Source organism: Haliotis cracherodii, unplaced genomic scaffold (assembly GCF_022045235.1).
Source record: "Haliotis cracherodii isolate W230 unplaced genomic scaffold, xgHalCrac1.p SCAF_7, whole genome shotgun sequence".
Lineage (NCBI taxonomy): Eukaryota > Metazoa > Mollusca > Gastropoda > Lepetellida > Haliotidae > Haliotis > Haliotis cracherodii.
Genome location: NW_027266330.1, coordinates 50926416 through 50946249, shown reverse-complemented (window position 1 = coordinate 50946249; position 19834 = coordinate 50926416). Strand labels below are relative to the sequence as shown.

The 19834-nt window shown below is 38.9% G+C and overlaps 1 protein-coding gene across 3 annotated transcripts in view; it reads left to right on the top strand.

Annotated features, from left to right (window-relative positions):
- Positions 1-4635: 4635 nt before the first annotated feature.
- Positions 4636-19834, top strand: part of LOC139447365 (uncharacterized) — a 31550-nt gene continuing 16351 nt past the window's right edge. Inside the window, exons 1-2 of one of the 3 annotated variants that reach the window (XM_071228677.1) lie at positions 4636-5892; positions 19178-19197. In XM_071228677.1, coding sequence (XP_071084778.1) covers positions 4928-5892; positions 19178-19197 — 985 coding nt within the window. In that variant the 5' untranslated portion in view covers positions 4636-4927. The remainder of the gene's footprint in view (positions 5893-19177; positions 19198-19834) is intronic. The other 2 variants (XM_071228679.1, XM_071228678.1) reach the window with 2 other exon arrangements.

Genomic DNA, 19834 nt, shown 5'->3' with positions numbered 1-19834 from the left:
CCGTAATTGATCTATTGAAAGGTGTCATACATTCGTGTTCGGATATAGGTACAACATCTACACGCACATACTTTCCTACATCATTCGAATGTATTAAATACCGGATACGTTTAATAGACACCAACGAAAGAAAGGTTTAATGAGGGGAATACCCATATATATATATATCCTCTCTGAAATAACTCCCTTTTAAAATAACAAATGTACAACACATCTTCCCTAACATATCATAAATACGGGACACTGATCACACAATTTATGAATGGGAAGCTTCAGGCGAGGCTGGTATGTTAACATTAATTGTAAGGCCGGGGTATGTTGACATTGTTATGGGCGGTCGGTCGCTTAGTCTCTCTGCTATACATTAGCTATGAATAAACCTACTTCGACATATTTTTCCAATGAAACATTTTCCTCGTCAAACAATTTTCCATGATAAACTCTGTTCTCTCTTCGAATTAAGGGTGAGTATTGTAAACATGAAAATGTCTTATAGACGGTTTCCATCACTTTCCCATCAAACCTAGCTTCGTGCTATCACATTGCTACATGTACTCATCAGTTTTCTATTGAACATAGACATGGTACCGGTTCTATCCATACGTATTTCGAACCATCTATTTTCAAAATAGCATGTTACGCGGTTAAAACTCAAACCGCACGGTTTATTTATCATCGCGTTAAATGGAAACGCTAGCGTTGAAACATCAACTATGCAAGTCGGGACAGGGCTGAATAAGTGAACGCCCTCTATACAAATGGTTCACAATAGTACGCAGCGCGGGTGATTCGAAATACGGCTGCCTTCAGCGTTATAGTCAATGCAGGGTGACGTGACTACCTCGTTCTTGCGCGCTAAATGTAATTAAACGACACTGCCAGCTTGCTGATTGTAAAGTCTTATCTATTTTGTCTATATTTTTTTCCATACAGGTTGTCTAACGTTCATGGTGTACAACGTGTAGACCGTACAAGATGAATTTGTTCCAGCTAGACGTACATTTATTATTCCTACATTACCCGGCGTAAATCGTGTTGACATAACCCGTCTCTATTGTGGTATGATGTACTTTCAACACACACCCTGTATTCATCAAACCAGGTCGCACGCTCTAGCGAGCGCGGGTTATTTGAATATATAACGTGAGTTGTCATGCGCGCTCAATTCAAACTGGGCTGCTTGTCTATTTAGGGCAACACGCTATACAGATAGCTCTTTTCGTAACCCTTTACTTTTGTTTACTTATGAATTCTTTTCTGCCTTATAAACACACACACCTTTCATCCCCCCCCCCCCCCTTTCCCGACGCGCTGTTGATGCATGAGTCATCCTATCCGATCACGTGACTTGGATCAGCCAATCACCTTCGCATGCGCCTGGATCAACCGGATCAACCAAAACCAGCTCCTGCCTAGTGACACTATACTACTAATTAGTGTTTGAATGACATTGTTTATGTACTTGTTACAGTGATGTGGAATACATAGTTGTTTGTTTTCAGCGTATGTCTAAGTTGGTATTTCTGCTATCCAAAATGTCTTATTGTTGATATAAATGCGATGTTTAATATTGCGAACAAAGACCACTCGCATTTTTCGCATTTAATTCACGCTCGCGTTAATTTCAAGATTTACAGTAATAACTTTTAATTATGTAACGATTTTATTGCTGAACAGGTTTTGAACAGTGTTTTCGCCCTCCCGTTACTTAGTCCATGGGAAGGAAAAATAAAACGCTTTTTAAGCCCATGGGCTTGCATTATATTGTGCAACACGTGCTTTACCAATACTACACCTTAAGGTGTTAGAGGTATCCACATATACAAAACACATTAGACCACTAACGTAGTTTATATTTTGAATACCCAGCGTGACCACAGGATAATAACGCACTGTTGGTCACTTTCCCGTTCAGCAGATTAAATTGTGCAACTGCCTTCTTCTTCGTAGAGGCGTAATTCAAGTACAAAATCTGTCACATTAGGCAAAACGTTCCAGTCTACCACAAGGTGGACTTACTATTCCCGCACGTTTGACATTCATTGGTTGAGAAGAGGATATTAACAGTTTGCCCAACATTTTATAGGAAACGTCTGTTCAGTTCTTTTGCCATGGCGTCAAGGATATCATTTACCTCAGATCGTTTTCATTTTGAACGTATATTATTGTATTATATACTTGTTTTGTGTAGTTATCTATCAGGAAATTACATTTGTGCCTTACAAATGTGAAACGTGGAAACGTAAATTGTCCCTTCCTAACACGAAGATCTCTCTCTCTCTCTCTCTCTCTCTCTCTCTCTCTCTGTCTCTCTCTCTCTCTCTCTGTGTGTGTGTCTCTCTCCCTCTCACTCACACACACACCTGCAATTGCGAATTAAAAGGTAGTTCCGTGTTTGCAAAATCTTAAAAATACTGGAGTGTAAACAAAAGTAACAAAAACGTTTGATGTCAATACAATTCTTTATCACACATTTGGATATGATTATATACAAAATGAACCGCGACAAAAAAATATTCTTGAAATCTGATGGAGCGTTGTTGGAAGCGAAAGAATACACGCAAGTCACATAATAAAAATGGCGCTTGACGGCTTAAATGAGAAATTTACGGCTTATTACGGAACATTTTCAACAGAATAACAAATGGCAAGAAGCGACATTAACTCCATAAATGAACATCTGTCATTAATTTGCTTTGTCAATGTGGAACTAACGTAAATAGGAAGTCAACTGATTGTGAACGGACCAGACACTTACGATAAAAGGAGACAATTTGCGGGGAGAACTTTTGTATGACAATAGTTCCGACAAAGTGTCATGTTAACTGCAGTGAAATATCAAGTGTTCTGTTCACTGTAGTGAAATATGAAGTCTTATGTTCACTGTAGTGAAATATCAAGTATTATGTTCACTGCAGTGAATTATCAAGTGTTCTGTTCACTGTAGTGAAATATCAAGTGTTCTGTTCACTGTAGTGAAATATCAAGTATTATGTTCACTGTAGTGAAATATCTAGTGTTATGTTCACTGTAGTGAAATATCAAGTGTTATGTTCACTGCAGTAGAATATGAAGCCTTATGTTCACTGCAGTGAAATATCAAGTATTATGTTCACTGTAGTGAAATATCAAGTGTTATGTTCACTGTAGTGAAATGTCAAGTGTTATGTTCACTGCAGTGAAGTATGAAGTCTTATGTTCACTGCATTGAAATATCAAGTATTTTGTTCACTGTAGTGAAATATCAAGTATTTTGTTCACTGTAGTGAAATATCAAGTATTATGTTCACTGTAGTGAAATATCTAGTGTTATGTTCATTGTAGTGAAATATCAAGTATTATGTTCACTGCAGTGAAGTATGAAGTCTTATGTTCACTGCATTGAAATATCAAGTATTATGTTCACTGTAGTGAAATATCAAGTGTTATGTTCACTGTAGTGAAATGTCAAGTGTTATGTTCACTGCAGTGAAGTATGAAGTCTTATGTTCACTGCATTGAAATATCAAGTATTTTGTTCACTGCAGTGAAATATCAAGTGTTATGTTCACTGTAGTGAAATGTCAAGTGTTATGTTCACTGCAGTGAAGTATGAAGTCTTATGTTCACTGCAGTGAAATATCAAGTATTTTGTTCACTGCAGTGAAATATCAAGTGTTATGTTAACTGCAATGAAAATATCACTTATATTAACACTGAAGTATATAAGAAAATATTAAAGGTGTTAAGTTTCTGTGTGTTACTAACTACTAGTGCATCAAAATAAATATAATTTCTATGAATATTAAGAACATTAATATTTTCATAATATTTATGTCAGATATTAAACAAAATATAATTCTACATTGGGGTTCTATTATGTATATTCAAGTAGAAATGTTTATCGTCTATTGTTTCAGTGCTTATATATGTGTATTTGAGAATAAAGGTAAGTCTAATGTCTGTGAATTTTAAAACATAAAAAAGATCTGTATGTCAGAGACAGATGATCTAAGGTGAATTCACCCATGCGCTATGCTGTGTAACAAATGTGACGATACCCATTAAAATATAGATTTATGTACGAATTGCATACTGCCCTCCCCCGTTAAGATTCCAGGTTAGAAAAGGTCTTCAATACGCCATGCTTGTTGTAAATGGCGACTTTGCTTGTCGTAAGAGGCTACTAACAGGATCGGGTGGTCAGGTTCGCTGACGTGGTTGATGCGTGTCATCGATCTCAATTGCGTGGTTTGATGCTCATGATATCAATCACTGGATTGTCTGGTCCGGACTCGATTATTTACAGACCGCCGTCATATAGCTGGAATATTGCTGAGTGCGGCGTTAAACACAAAAAAGCTGTCTTGTTAATGCATGTCATCGATCCCAATTGCGTAGATCGATGACCATGATGTCATATACCTGGAAAACTGCCGAGTGCGGCTTTAAACAAAAAAAAGCAAAGAAAATCCACACTGACCTAGATCGTACCCGAACGACGCGAGGCGATAACCTTTATTACTAATGGGTAGCCAGATAATAATGCCATTACATAAAAGGACCGAGTGTGAGGTGATCTATTAATAGCTTTAGATAGCGAATCTGTCAAACCCATTCAGTATTCAGTCGACTCACGAAGGAGGCGATTTCGTTATCCCGGACACCTAGTTGTACTTTCGTTGTGCATACAAATAACATTGGGTTTTTCCAATGACGTCTTCTACTGCGCACTTGTATTGCCGTGCGAGCCGCCTCCAAAGTCGATGATCGGAATTATGTCTGCTGTGCCTGCTGTCCTGACAACGTACAGAGTTGCATTTGGTGTTGATCACTACTTCTATTGGCTGGTTCCCACCATCTATAGGGGCAGCACCACGAGACACACTTCTTCGTGGAGCTGAGTGAGGAGTTGATCTCTAGTTCTCCTGCTGGGCATATTCCGACAATGGCTAGCAATAGCTTAGAAATACGCCGTAAGGATATCGGAGCCAGTTGTACTGAGACTCTTGAGAACACAAAACGAAAGGAAAAGAGATTCATGAAACAGCGAAAGAGCGTAAACGACAGATCCACAAGTGTCAGTTCTTGGACTCTTCAAATGATGTGCAAGTACATTGACTTTAGGGCAGATGTGTCTGATTGGGGACTTGACCACAGCGATGCCATTATCTCTGAACAAGACTGGGAGTTCAGGTGGGAAGAGAAAATATTACAAGGTTTTAGAACAGAGGCTCAGAACAACTACTTCAAAGGCATTCAAAGGAGCACACTTAGCAAAAACACCCGGGACCTGACTGAAGCAGATGTTAGGTACATTGTGGACGGAATGATCAGTCCCCTGTTGGATCAACTGCATTTGAGGAGGAACACGGAAGAGACAATTGATATGGACCCCTTTCCAAACTGCAGACTGGACTATATTTTGAAAACAGCCCAAGATATTCCTATTGGCGCCATCGAAGTTAAGCGTGATAGTACCTTAGACAAAACTGCGTACGCCCAGGCGGTAATTCAGCTGCTCGTCCTTCAGCAGTGGGCGTATAAGAAGGGAGTTCCTTTCGGTGTGGACATGAATCGAATACCAATTGTGAATATTCTGACTTACGGAGAAAGATTCATGTTGTTGAAGATGAAAGGTGAAAAGCTTTTTGTCGAAAAATCCTGGTTAAGGAGTGAGTGTTCAATCCCTAGACGGATTACACTCCGACGTATTTCTGGTGCTGAGACATTTTACGATGTCTACAATCACCTTCACAGTGCGTTATATACTGCTGTGTCGAAACTGAGACAACAGTTAGAACCACCGACACCAACATTAGATGAAAGAAAAATGCAATCAGATGATGATAGCAGTCAAGGAAGGGCTCCTGTGCAGAGACAAATTGATGTGACCTCTCAAAGCCAAGTCAGGTCGGTTGATATTATTATCTAACTTGAATGTTGATGATGGTGGAAATATATATGGTTCCTAGCAGAGGCAATATGTGTAGGGTGCTAGGAAATCATACACAGGTCTCTGCTTTGGAAGTTAGTTAGTGAGTGAATATTGCTGCATCAGCAATTTTGCAGCTGTTCGCAGCGAGAAACGTGTGCACTCAGCAACATGCAAGGTTTATGATTGCAGCTTGTGAACAATTGAGTCTGGACCAGAGGGCCAAGGATTGATATTTTGAGCAGCGATCAGGTCATCGAGTCTCTAAGGTGTGCCCCCAAAACGTGCCTCAAGTTTCCTTGATAACACGTTTAGTTTATCGGAGTGCCCCCAAACCATGCCTGAAGCAACCTTGATAACACGTTTAGTTTATCGGAGTGCACCCAAAACTTCCCTGAAGCTACCTTGATAACATGTTCAGTTTATCGGAGTGCCAACAAACCATGCCTCATGCTACCTTGATAACACGTTAAGTTTATCGGAGTGCCAACAAAACGTGCCTCATGCTACCTTGATAACACGTTAAGTTTATCGGAGTGCCCCTAAAACGTGTCTCAAGCTCCCTTGATAACACGTTTAGTCTATCGGAGTGGCCCTAGAACGTGCCTCAAGCTCCCTTGATAACACGTTTAGTTTATCGGAGTGCCCCAAAACCGTGCCTGAAGCTACCTAGATAACACGTTTAGTTTATCGGAGTGCCCCCAAAACGTGCCTCAAGCAACCTTGATAACACATTTAGTTTATCGGAGTTACCCCAAAACGTGCCTCAAGCAACCTTGATAACACATTTAGTTTATCGGAGTGCCCTTAAAACGTGCTTCAAGCTACCTTGATAACACGTTCAGTTTATTGGAGTGCACCCAAAATTTGCCTCATGCTACCTTGATAACACAATAAGTTTATAGGAGTGGCCTCAAAACGTGCCTCAAGCAACCTTGATAACTCGTTTAGTTTATCGGAGTGCACCCAAAACGTGCCTGAAGCTACCTTGATAACACGTTTAGTTTATCGGAGTGCCCCCAAAACGTGCTTCAAGCTCCCTTGATAACACGTTTAGTTAAACAGAGCGCCTCCAAAAAGTGCCTCAAGCTACCTTGATAACACGTTTAGTTTATTGGAGTGCCCCTAAAACGAGCCTCAAGCTACCTTGATAACATGTTTAGTGTACCGGAGTGCCCCCAAACCGTGCCTCAAGCTACCTTGATAACACGTTTAGTCTATCAGCGTGCCCCCAAAACGTGCCTCAAGCTACCTTGATAACACATTTAGTCTATCGGAGTGCCCCTAAAACGTGCCTCAAGCAACCTTGATAACACGTTTAGTTCATCGGAGTGGGCTCAAAACGTGACTCAAACTACCTTGATAACACGTTTAGTTTATCGGAGTGCCCCTAAAATGTGCCACAAGCAACCTTGATAACACGTTTAGTTTATCAGAGTGCACCCAAAAAGTGCCTCAAGCAACCTTGATAACACGTTTAGTTTATTGGAGTGCCCCTAAAACGTGCCTCAAGCTACCTTGATAACACTTTTAGTTTATCAGAGTGCCCCCAAACCGTGCCTCAAGCTCCCTTGGTAACACGTTTAGTCTATCGGAGTGCCCCCAAAACGTGCCTCAAGCTACCTTGATAACACGTTTAGTCTATCGGAGTGACCCCAAAACGTGACTCAAGGTACCTTGATAAGACTTTTAGTTTATCGGAGTGCCCCTTAAACGTGCCCCAAGCTACCTTGATAACACATTTAGTTTATCGAGTGCCCCTAAAACGTGCCTCATGCTCTTAGGCAGAAGGCGACCTCTTAAACACTTAATGCAACAACAACATAAATCAATCAATTACTTTTTACGCAGAAATCCGTGGATGGTCATAAAATCACCTACGTCTGTACAGTTAAATTATGTTTAAGTAGATAGTCAGAAGATTTCAACACTCCCTCAATATGTATAATTTGAAATATGACTGAATTTATTTTCAGCTATTCGTTTATGATTGAAACTCACCTCAGCCTCCCCCCACTGAGGTCAGGTTTAACCATTCATTAATGTTGTTTTACGTAAATAATTTTTATCGTATGGAAACACATAACACATGCGACCCCTGTAGTGGCCAAGAGGGAATATTGCTATACCGCGAGAAAGCGATGTCCCCTTACTTACTTATTTACTTACTTACTTACTTACTTAACGGAGATTTAACGTGCGCTTTCCGACTGATGCGTATTTCGCACACGGGCGAAAGGGGCGAAAGTGGCCTGTGCAACCCAAGAGGGGGGGGGGGGATTTGGAATAGATGCCGATGGGGTTGGGGAGGAGAACTAAGGGAGCTGGGTATGGTGGATGTTTGTTTGTTTATGTGATTTTGATTTGGTAGGTTAATGTGTTTTTAGATGCGTTTTATTAGTTCCGTTTTTATTAAGAATACGCCTAAGGCCTTGAAGTTTTCTAGTTTATTTTGTGGGTTTAGTATTGCTTCTAGAGTGAGAGCCTTGTTTAGATTGAGGGTGGTTTGTAATGCGGTTCGATGTGTTAGGTAGTGTGTGCAGTGGATGAGTGCGTGTTCTGGGGTTTCTGGTTGTTTGCAGTGTGGGCAGTTACCTGTAGTGTGTTTTTTTTATTTTTTAGGTGGTTATTTAGGTTGGTGTGTCCTGTTTGGAGTTTAGTGATTACTCTGTCGATTTCTTTTGATGGATGGTGAATTTTTGGTTTGGTTAGTGGTTTGCTGAGCATTTTTTTTATTTGGCTATTTGAGTTTAGATATAGGTTATGCCATTTTTTGGTGATTTTTTGCTTGTTTACACTTTTAATTTCTGATTTTGAGATGGGTAAGTTTAAGCTTATTTCTGGGATTTTGAGGGATAGTTTAGCTGCTTTATCGGCGTTTTCATTACCGTATATTCCTACGTGGGCAGGGTATCCACATGAAGTAAGACGAGTTTTATGGATGAACAACTTCTTTATTACAATTAGTGTGACGTTTCGGTGTAGATCCTAACACCTTTATCAAGCAAGTGATGGATAGGGCTAAACAACATAGGTATATATACTCGTATTGACATCTAATTTTATACAGTGACTAGTTTATACAGTGAGAAGTTGTTAATCCATAAAACTCGTCTTACTTCATCACACCAACTTCAAAATGCCACTCAAAGAAATTATCCACAAGAAGGTTATTTGTTTGCCTGCCTTAGTTAGGTCGTTGGAGCTTTTAAGTATTTGATTTATTAATTTAGGTCGGTTTTTGGTATTTTTGTTTCGGAGAGCATGCAGTCCACTTAGGGAGTCGGTAAGTAGCGATGTCCCCTCTCGGCCACCATACATAGCAGCCCGGCAGGGGGTGTAATGCGGGACTGGTTATTAGAACCCCATTCGTCACCACTCGTCCCTTTCCGTAACCTGCAAGAACACTCGTTCCCCTATCGATGAATGTTATGTGCGAAAATACGACAAACCAATCAGAATGCGCGTATGATTTTAAGTTCTTCGTCAAAGAATCCCTCAGAAATATTTTTTGAATTTACATATGTCTTGCATCTAAAAATATACCAAAGACACAGTTAAATTTGTTCATTCATACTGTATAATTCCGCACGTCCCGATGTGCTTTAAATTGCTTCTGAAATTATGTTGGAAATCTGGGTAAAATGTGTTAACCATTACGCAATGAGTTGACAATTGTTTTAGGTATGCCCGTTTGCGCTAAGACGGAACCCGGTCGCAAAAATGGCCACGAGAGGCTTGTCCCGCAATAACACGAGTTGGTCACGAATGATTAGACCCCCTGATATTTGACCGTCTTTCTATCGGCTCTATTGCAGATGTAAAATGCCTCATATCATGGATAGGTAGTATAATAATAATAATAATAATAATAATAATAATAATAATAATAATAATAATAATAATAACAATGATAATAATAACAATGATGATTCTACCATGAATTTGGAAATTAATCGATTCTGATTGGTCAATCAGAGGCTAATAAACCACAAATAACATCCTCTGATTGAAACAGCTGGTTTGACGGTCGCATCACCGTGGAAGCTAATATTCACAGAATAGTACTTTTTTCAGTTATTGTGGATAGGCATATTTGAATAATTATATCTCCAATTACAGGTTACAAAATGCAAAGTTGCTGTTACTACTACGTGCAGAAAACATGATAGAAATCTACAATAAGTATGTATTTAAGTTTTGGAGACAACAGAGAGCTTGGAATTTGGCGCTTTTCTACATACGACTGTGACGTCACAATGAGCGATATGACGTCACAATTGGGACGCGCAGTCTAGAACGAAGGTGACCACCCGATCCGTCGAATTTCCGAAATTAAAATGATTCAATCTGTAGAAAAAAAGTGTCTGGGTTTTTCCAGATCGGTCGAATATATGCTACCACTCAACCATGACTACTCACTGGGCGCATCTACTTTCACTAATTAAGGGGTGAACGGATGGTAGCAACTAAGAGGCTTGGGGATTGCATCACAAGGTAAACCAGCTCACCTCATGCCACCCCAACATATTCAGCTTCATCACTCTCATCAAGAGAGAACAGTCAGTTACTGGGGTAAAGATTGCACAATTTGCCGGTCACCTCCGTGAACCACGACGCCGACGAAGGTACATTGAGATCGACGAGCAGATTCGACGAGAAAAGGACAGACTGAGACGTGGTGAGAGAGTCCTCATTGACTATGTTGATCATGTGGCAATATGAAATAACCGAGTCCTCGTGTCAGGTGTCATATCCTGTCCCTAACAGCGTCAAGTTCCCTATCACCCCCATGAGAAAAAATAATGGAATACTCTAACTGCAGACACGTTAAGTAAACACGAATATACTTTCCCGATCCGGAGAATATTTTTACCTACCTTAATTTCAGAAATTCGATGGATCCGTTGGACACCAGATCGAAAGCCTTGCAAAACTTGCCTAGTTTTCGTTAGGGGTGCCCACCTCATGTTAGCTTACCTAGTTGCTGCGCGTTCGCTTCCAAATTCAGTTTAGCGCGGTTAAATCTACAGGTAAGCTAGCTCTACATAAAAAACACAGTATGTTTATCTCCTAATTTTAAAAAAAACTTTCACAAGAGTTCAGTATATATAAAGAGATAAGAGGGTGAGATTACATTTCTCTACCCAAATCACTCTTCCGACTTGTTAAGCAGGCACATAGAGAATTTCACCCTCGTGTCTTTTGATATCAAATATATCAACACGAGTTGATAAAAGTGGAAACATTCCGAGGCTTGCCGAGGATTTTTGCCACTTTTATCAACAAGTATTGATATATTTGATATCAAAAGACACGAGGGTGAGATTTTATTTATCATCCAACATCATTCTTCCAACTTTTTCTATTTGTAGACAGTAATTATAGCAGTGTCTTCAGTGTAAAAAGTACTGCTAACAGCTTTAGTAGCAGAGCTATTAGTGATGTCATTTGATTGTGACGTCATGGTAACCAATGACGTCACAATGGTCTGCAAAGCATTGGGATGTAATTTCATTTATTACCCACGTGGTGAAGATACAGGTGGTAAGATACTAAATCCGTACGTCACACGTGTGTCGTACAAGGTTGACCTTGTTTTATTCGTTTTGATTGGATAACCGTGACCTCTGTCACACCGGGACTACTTTTTTCATTCATAAAGAATCGCGAGACATCATTCATTTTGCAACCACAAGGCAGAACTGACGAAATTAATGAGAACGAGTGATATTTACAAACACTTTATTAAACCAAACAAAATAGTCACACGCATCAAGTTCGGTTTGCATTATATATAAGTTATGGATAGAGCTTCTACACACATTATATAATCGAGCTATATCCATTTACAATGTACGACTACCGATCGAGGGCCCCCATGAGCGTGACGCACCCGACCACTTTCGCAACTTTCAATTTGATTTAACGTAAAAGGATAAGCGTGGTGAAATGAAGTCTGTTTAAACTATCTGGACAGATATCTAGACTTACTTGGGATGATCCGGTTGTGCCATCGGTGTCCCCTTTGAAGCGTATGTTGTGGCGCTGTTTCGGGAGGTGTTGTTCATGAATGAACGAACACGACAGCACGACCAGATCACTTAAAGTTCACAGTTCCGATACAAATCATTCGAAAACTCCGTGGAAGTGTGCCTGACTTCTGATTTTGTGGCCCCAAACATCCCAAATGTGAACAGTAACATTCCCTATCTCTAGCGTAAAACGCTGTGAGTGGATCGCGGTTGTCTCTTCTTATTCCGGTGGCGACCTTGCCCTTCGACCGTTCGAAGCTGTCACTGACATGCAAGCAGATTTGAGTTTGTTGATTTTCACGTCTTCAGTATATAGGGTGGTACAGTTAACATGAATGTCTTTGGCGAACAGTCTGATTTCCCTCTTCCAAAATGGAACGGGCATGATATAAACATCAGCTGATAGATCAAGGAAACCGAACCATTTTGATTGCATAGACGGGACCCCGGCAGTGTGACCGACTGTTGGTCCGATATTCAAAGCGCGGCGCTAATGTGACATTTCAAATTTTCTTATCGGTGTCCTGCGTACTAACAAAATGGCGCTTGAATTACCATAAGTTGAAGACTTTCTTCCAAAAGCATCTTGAGGGTCGGTGCTGGTTTGTTTGCAAACAGAACAGCAGGCGCGTGTTGTAAATGCGTATGCATAAATATGTCAACAATGCCCATATTTGGTCATATATCAATATTAATGCGCAACCAGATTTTGCAACCGGTTTCAGTTTGGTCTGTCAACGAACGAAAGTTGTTATGTATTTACACTTAAATATATATTTAACGTGGGTAATAAATAAAATACCACACTCATTCTCGTTAGATACCATTTTTACGAAACTCGTGAACTTTCTATGGTATCTGACCGAGCTTTCGCTCGGTCAGATACCATAGAAAGTCCACTCGTTTCGTAAAAATGGTATCTAACGAGAATGAGTGTAGTATTCTCTATTGCAGCGATATCTACAGTGTAGATATCGCTTGATCTCACCCAAGCGATATATCCTGTGGGGGCCAGTTTTGGATGTTCGACAGTAATAACCAGTGTCTTAATTGTAACTAGGACAGACAAACAGTATCAGTGGCAGAGAGTGAGTGAGTGAGTGAGTATGGTTTCACGCAGCTTTTAGCAATATTCCAGCAATATCACGGCGGGGGACATCAGGTTATCGTTTCACAAAGCAGTCGTAATATGACACGCTCGTAGAATGTACGCCATGGTCTAAGACTGTTTTACATGGCACCACTAAAACTGACCGCGACCACCTGACACGCCCGTAAAGATATTACGACAGGAAACCTTTCCTTTGTGAGGTTGGAAAATCAGCACAATGGCAGGTGGTCTGAGCATACAACAAAGCGAAAAGAAATCAAGGAAAAAAACTTTTCGGCCACAGCAGTCGAAATTCTCTTTGAAGAAGTTGGCAGCAATTCCGACGTGTTGTTTTCATCCCGCATCACATTCGTCACCACTCGCCCCTTTCCGTAACCTGCAAGAAGAGAGTCGCTATTTGCATTCGTGACCAACTCGTGTTATTCCGGGACAAGCCGAATAGCGACTCGTGCCCCTCTCGTGATTTTGACGCGCATTCTGATTGGTTTGTCGTATTTTCGCACATAACATTCATCGATAGGGGGACGAGTCTTCTTGCAGGTTACGGAAAGGGACGAGTTGTGACGAATGTCGCTATTTGGTTTGTCCCGGAATAACACGAGTTTGTCACGAATGCCCGAATCACTGACAATCGAAAGACGAATAAAGAGGATGACATTCCGACAAATTGAGTGCATTTCTCCGGTATTAAACCCCCATTTGTCATATGTTTAGATTGAGCGCCATCTTTATCGCTTCCGTAAATATTTACGCCATCCCAAGACCACACGTAGAGTTTACGCCAATTTTACAAGGACGTATTATTACACTAGCTTTGTGAAACGCTCCTAGTTCAGTATTTCCAAGTAACGGCAGTTTTACACGCACGTAAGACTTACGACTGCTTTGTGAAACGCCCCTAGCTCAGTATTTCCAAGTTACGCCAGTTTTACACGCACGAAAGACTTACGACTGCTTTGTGAAACGCCCCTAGTTCAGTATTTCCAAGTTACGCCAGTTTTACACGCACGTAAGACTTACGACTGCTTTGTGAAAACGCCTCTAGTTCAGTATTTCCAAGTTACACCAGTTTTACACGCCGTTAAGACTTACGACTGCTTTGTGAAACGGTACCCAAAACATCGTGTCGTCATTTCATTGTTCCACCATCGCCAAGGAGATATAGCTTGACGTCACCTCCGCGATATCTCCCGCTGAAGCCAGTTTTGGATGACAGTAGTATAGTCTCAGTCCGCAGAAGGTAGTTTTGGTTGATCCGGTTGATCCAGGCGAATCCGAAGTTGATTGGCTGATCCAAGTCACGTGATCAGATAGGATGACTCATACATCAACAGCGCGTCGGGAAAGGGGGGAATGAAAGGTGTGTGGTTATGAATATAGCTATGTGTATAGCGTGCTGACCTAAATAGACAGACCGTACACGTCAGCCCAGTTATGAATTGATCGCGCTTGACAACTCACGTGGCCTCGTCGCTTCAAATAACCCGCGCTCGCTGGAGCGTGCGACCTGGTTTGATGAATACAGGGTGTGTGTTGAAAGTACATCATACCACAATAGAGACGGGTTGTGTCAACATGATATACGCCGGGTAATGTAGGAATAAAAAATGTACGTCTAGCTGGATCAAATTCATCTTGTACGGTCTAAAAGTTGTACACCATGAACGTTAGACAGCCTGTATAGAAAAAAAATATAGACAAAATAGATAAGACTACACAATCAGCAAGCTAGCAGTGTAGTTTACATTTAGCGCGCAAGAACCAGGTAGTCATGTCACCCTGCATTGACTATAACGCTGAATACGGCGCTGCGTACTATTGTGAACCATTTGTATAGAAGGCGATGACTTATTCAGGTCTGTCCCGACTTGCATAGTTGATGTTTCAATGCTAGATTTTCCTTTTAACGCGATGATAAATAAACCGTGCGGTTTGAGTTTTAACCGTGTAACAGTTCGGCCCAAAAGGTGTCGGTGTCATCCAACCTGTCATCACGGGAAGGCCAAGGACAAAGCTCTAGGTCCAGAGGGGCTGTGTGAATGCCATCAGCTAGCAATCGACGCTTGCAATACAGATAGCTCAACCCCTGGCGTGTCTGTTGATAGGAACACATGGTATTCCCCCTTGAGTCGGAAACCTCTGTTCAACCCCTCGCCGATGAGGGGGACAGTCGAGGGGGCGACTAATATGAGGATATACAATTATCTGGGAACAATTTACAAAGCATCTATCAGAATTAGTGTTATTTCCGTTTATTAACGTCACCCGCGTTCAATATCAATGTCACACTACTGTTAACTCTTCGTAAAAACTTTCATGTTTATGATATTAGAAACATAACCTCACCACGTAGCTTTTCTCTAAAAGTACTACACATTCAGCATTATTCTTCATCTCATATTAACATACTACTTTCGTGAATTACAATTGCATTATGATCTTTTTTATTGTGAGTAATACAAAATTTCCGTTTAATTTCCTAACTAAATGTTGTAAGTTAACTTCAAATTTTATTATTCTTCCCTTCAATAAGATTGATGGTCGTCATATATTTCCCGATTTATGAATAATGTCACTTTCAGTGTTGTATCATATCAATCAGTACCACGCCGATATATAATGCCATGGTGCAATAACTGCTAGTTCCAGTTCCAGTACCTCGGTATTAGTTCGTACCTCGGTATTACAGTTCGTACCTCGGTATTACAGTTTTATCTGTCGCGATCCAGTACAGAAATCAACACCACAAACGTTTCTTGTTTGCATGACGAAATCCTTCACAGGGTATGTGATCGACATATATTCTACCACTTTCAATAAATGAATTTACAATTAGTTTGTTCTATATCGCTTCTATTGTTTACTTTTGGCAATGAATCTGTTTCAGTAGTAAAATGCGTTATATCGTACGTATCATTGAACGTATAACGGCGTATTCCTCTAATTCCTCTATTAATATAATCAACAGTTTTTTCACCAGTGAGCCTTTTAACATATTTTATAACTGAAAATACACTGAACTACAATGGTTTATATATTTTTCTCTCATATCAAACATTTTTAACAGGCCTGCGTAAGTTGTTAATATTTTTGGTATTTTTTACTTAATAATCGTTTGGATTTGTAAATTTCATACCTGTAAGCATTATTATACCATAAAAGCACAATGTTCACGTCGCGTGTTTGTCATTGACTTCACTAAACGTACTATAAACAAATAAGAACACGGAGCAGTGTTCAATTACACGGTTAAATTGAATAATTGCATTCGTCAGTTATTGGGGTAAAATTAAATTACAATCTGGGATATTTTTACTCGTCAGTGGTGTGAGTTACAGAGAAACGAGCGCGTTGTTGGAGTGAGACTAGGTAAATAAAATATAGGTCTTGAGAACGTGGGCTTGTTTAACCCTGCTACAGCCGTCGCGGCACACGCGGGGATTTCAATTCGGATTTTCATTACTGCTTTTTACAGTAATGAAAAAGGACATAATTTTAGGGTTTTAATTCTGAACATGAATATATTTTTATATATTTAACGTGTCATGTGACGCCTTTTCAGAGATATTAAATTTTTGAGCTGACTCTTAATTCCTGTGAATTCCTGTATGATCCAAATTAAAATTCTTTTTATAACAATTATATATCGAAAAATGAAAATGGTATTATCTACACTTCCAGATGTTTTGTCTGACCACTATAACTCGCCTTTTTTAATTGCTGTGCACTTTTATGTTATTAAAACATTAATCTTCGCTATTGTTAATTGACATATAAAACATTGTTATCTGAATGCACATAATATGTCACAAGTACAATAAAAAAATCTGGAATGACAAATAGTTTGTAATACAACTTCGAAGCGTTTTCATATCATGCACTGTCGTTAATAGTACCAAAAATAATCTTGAATGCATATACGAGTAAGTTGCTCTCAATCTGCTTATTTATGTAAGAAAAAAAAAATACTGAAATAATTGTAAGACGAATACAAGGTCATAAAAGTACAGACAAATGGTTCATAGTCCGTCTGTGATATTTGGCTCGGATCAAACGAAATAATATTTCCACAAATGTATCGATAATTGTAAAAGTTTCATCCCTTACACTATTGAATAAATGTATAATGTTGTGCTGTAACGAAGCGATTGTGTCTCGCGGTATGTGAAATGCGATTTATTTGTCAGTTTGGTTACGTTCTGATATGACAAATGTACACTAGAACCGCTGTCTCCTTGAAACTCACCGATATTGCTGAAGTTGTCTGTGGTCATAACTGAAGCACGATCTAAACAAAACTGTTCTTTCTTTATCGTGAAATATGAGCAAATTGGGATTTTGTTAGATTGAGAAAGAAGACTTCAAAATATATTTGTTATAACTTCAGTTACTAAAATAATGAATATGAATCATGGCTTTCATTTCATAATGGTTTCAAACATTCAGAAACATTGTTACTTAAAGACCTATTGTCGGTTGAAATAAACGGAACGAATCCCCCCAAATGAAGACATTAACAAACATACACGCTTTACACTTTCATTGTGTCAAAAATTTAGTTAGGGTATTAAATAATAATTGAATCCTTATATAAATATTTATGTGTGTTTGTATTTTACAGCAGTACTATCTATTTCTAGAACTGAGGGTAATTCGTTTCCTTGACCAATGTTACGAACGATTTACATCAAATCACGTTATTGCTTACATTAACTAACGAATAAACACTCATTTCGAATTTGTAAAGAAAGTTAATTTGTGTAATCTCATGTAATATCAATTCAAATTGTGAAAAGACAACTAGGTAGTTTAATTTTCAGTAGATAGTCCATTCTCGCCCTCTCTCTAATCTGCATACGTGTAGCGCTATTTAATCCACCAGGCTCGTGGGAGACAAGTTCTCTAAACACTGTTATGGTTTACTGATATCATACTAGCTGTAATTATTAAACAGAATAGAAAATGAATTAAGGACTTAACTCCAAGTCCGTGGCGCTCAACCTCGCTTGGCTGACCGCCGCTTGCGGGGCCATCTGTCGACCACATCGTGCACGTGCTGCCCGTGAAGTGGGCGAGAGAACGAAAAACAGGGTTCGGTAATGGCGATGTGCCACTTCTGGACGTAATAAACTGCCCTTACATAGAAACTAATGTTGATTTTTAGTGTCTTAAATGAATAAAGCAGTGCGAATTTTTCTGCTCACTTCCTATATGTAGCATCAAGAGCCTCAATGTTGCGATTTTATATATGCCGGATTGGCTTTCGAATAATTCCTACCAAATATTTTAGAAAAATATCAAACATTACAAAATGTTCAGGCCAAATTATAAGGATACATTTGCAATAATATACTGCATTAATTCAGTACTAAATATCGTTGTTAGCGTCCATGTTACAAGTGGCAATAATTAGACATACTCCTTGATATAATTTTATTACAATGAAGAATTGCCTCGGTATTAAAAACGTACATTGTAATTATTAACATTACTTTCTTTAAAATATATGTGTGTATTTTATCCATGTCTGCCTCGGTTACTCACAATTTACTGTTTTGAATTTCTCAGTGGTATTTGTATTAAATTAAAAAATAATGTATTTTGTTAAAAAATGTTGACTTGGGTTTATTGAATACCGCATACAGTTTCTTCTCATCGGTACAGACTACACATCTCTATGGGTGGTGTCAAATATTCGTTAAGTTGCATATATAGTTTGCTTCGTTACCGTAACTATTCCGATATATGGAAATATCAGTGACAATTAATACACATTTTCTATTTTGATGACCAGTGGGGGACCAAACTGGAATAGAGCGACCTTAAATGTACACAGTCATAAATCGTAATAAACCGTAGCCAATGTCTGGTTCTTACAGAATTCACAATGCTGCATTCCAACTGCTGTCGTGTTATATACTTTGTTACCTAGTCCAGTATTATTTTAACCCCTTAAAAACATCTATTCGCCTTTTCCTTAATGATAAATCCCATCTGAAATTTTAGATACTCCTACTACGCGCGATTTTAAAAAATTGTTCTTTAAAATATTTTCAAAATTATCATTACTTGAACATTATTTTGTATGTAATATTTTCTTTTTGTTTTGTTCTTCAGATATTGGATACTCTTTTGGTATGTAAACAATTATTGTTGTTGGTAATAAGCATATGACCATTTTTTATACATTGATACCACACATCGTATACTAGCTCTTTGGATACCCAAATTTGAATAAAGTTTCCAAATGTTTTCTCAAGCCGTGACTATATAATATGGCAGGTTCTTACAATGATATATATAGAAAAAGAAATTCACGTTGTTTTCGACTCGGTCACAACATGAGAGATATAAAGGGCTCTCTTACATTTCCTTCTTTCAATTCAGCATGTATTTTGAATTCTGTTTCTGCAAAAAGAGCTTAGAAAATTTACAAAATGTTAAAATTATGTATTTTATTGCGGGATTTTAAGTAAAAAATACAAATACAATCGAATAGTAATAACGACCGACCGAAAGTTCAATGTACATGTTATGTGTTACTATATACTTGAAATAATTAAATATGATTGTTATATTTCATTGAGATAAAAGAAACACGTGCCAAAATACATCGTATACAGTCGTGTACAAGGCCGTGCCATGTTGTTTATTACAGCATCTATTTTATCACATATACGTTTTAGTATCAGAGACATATGTGTCGAAATAAAATATATATATTTTTTTTACAAATAATAAATTCAGATTAAGACTTATCAGTCTCGTTAAACA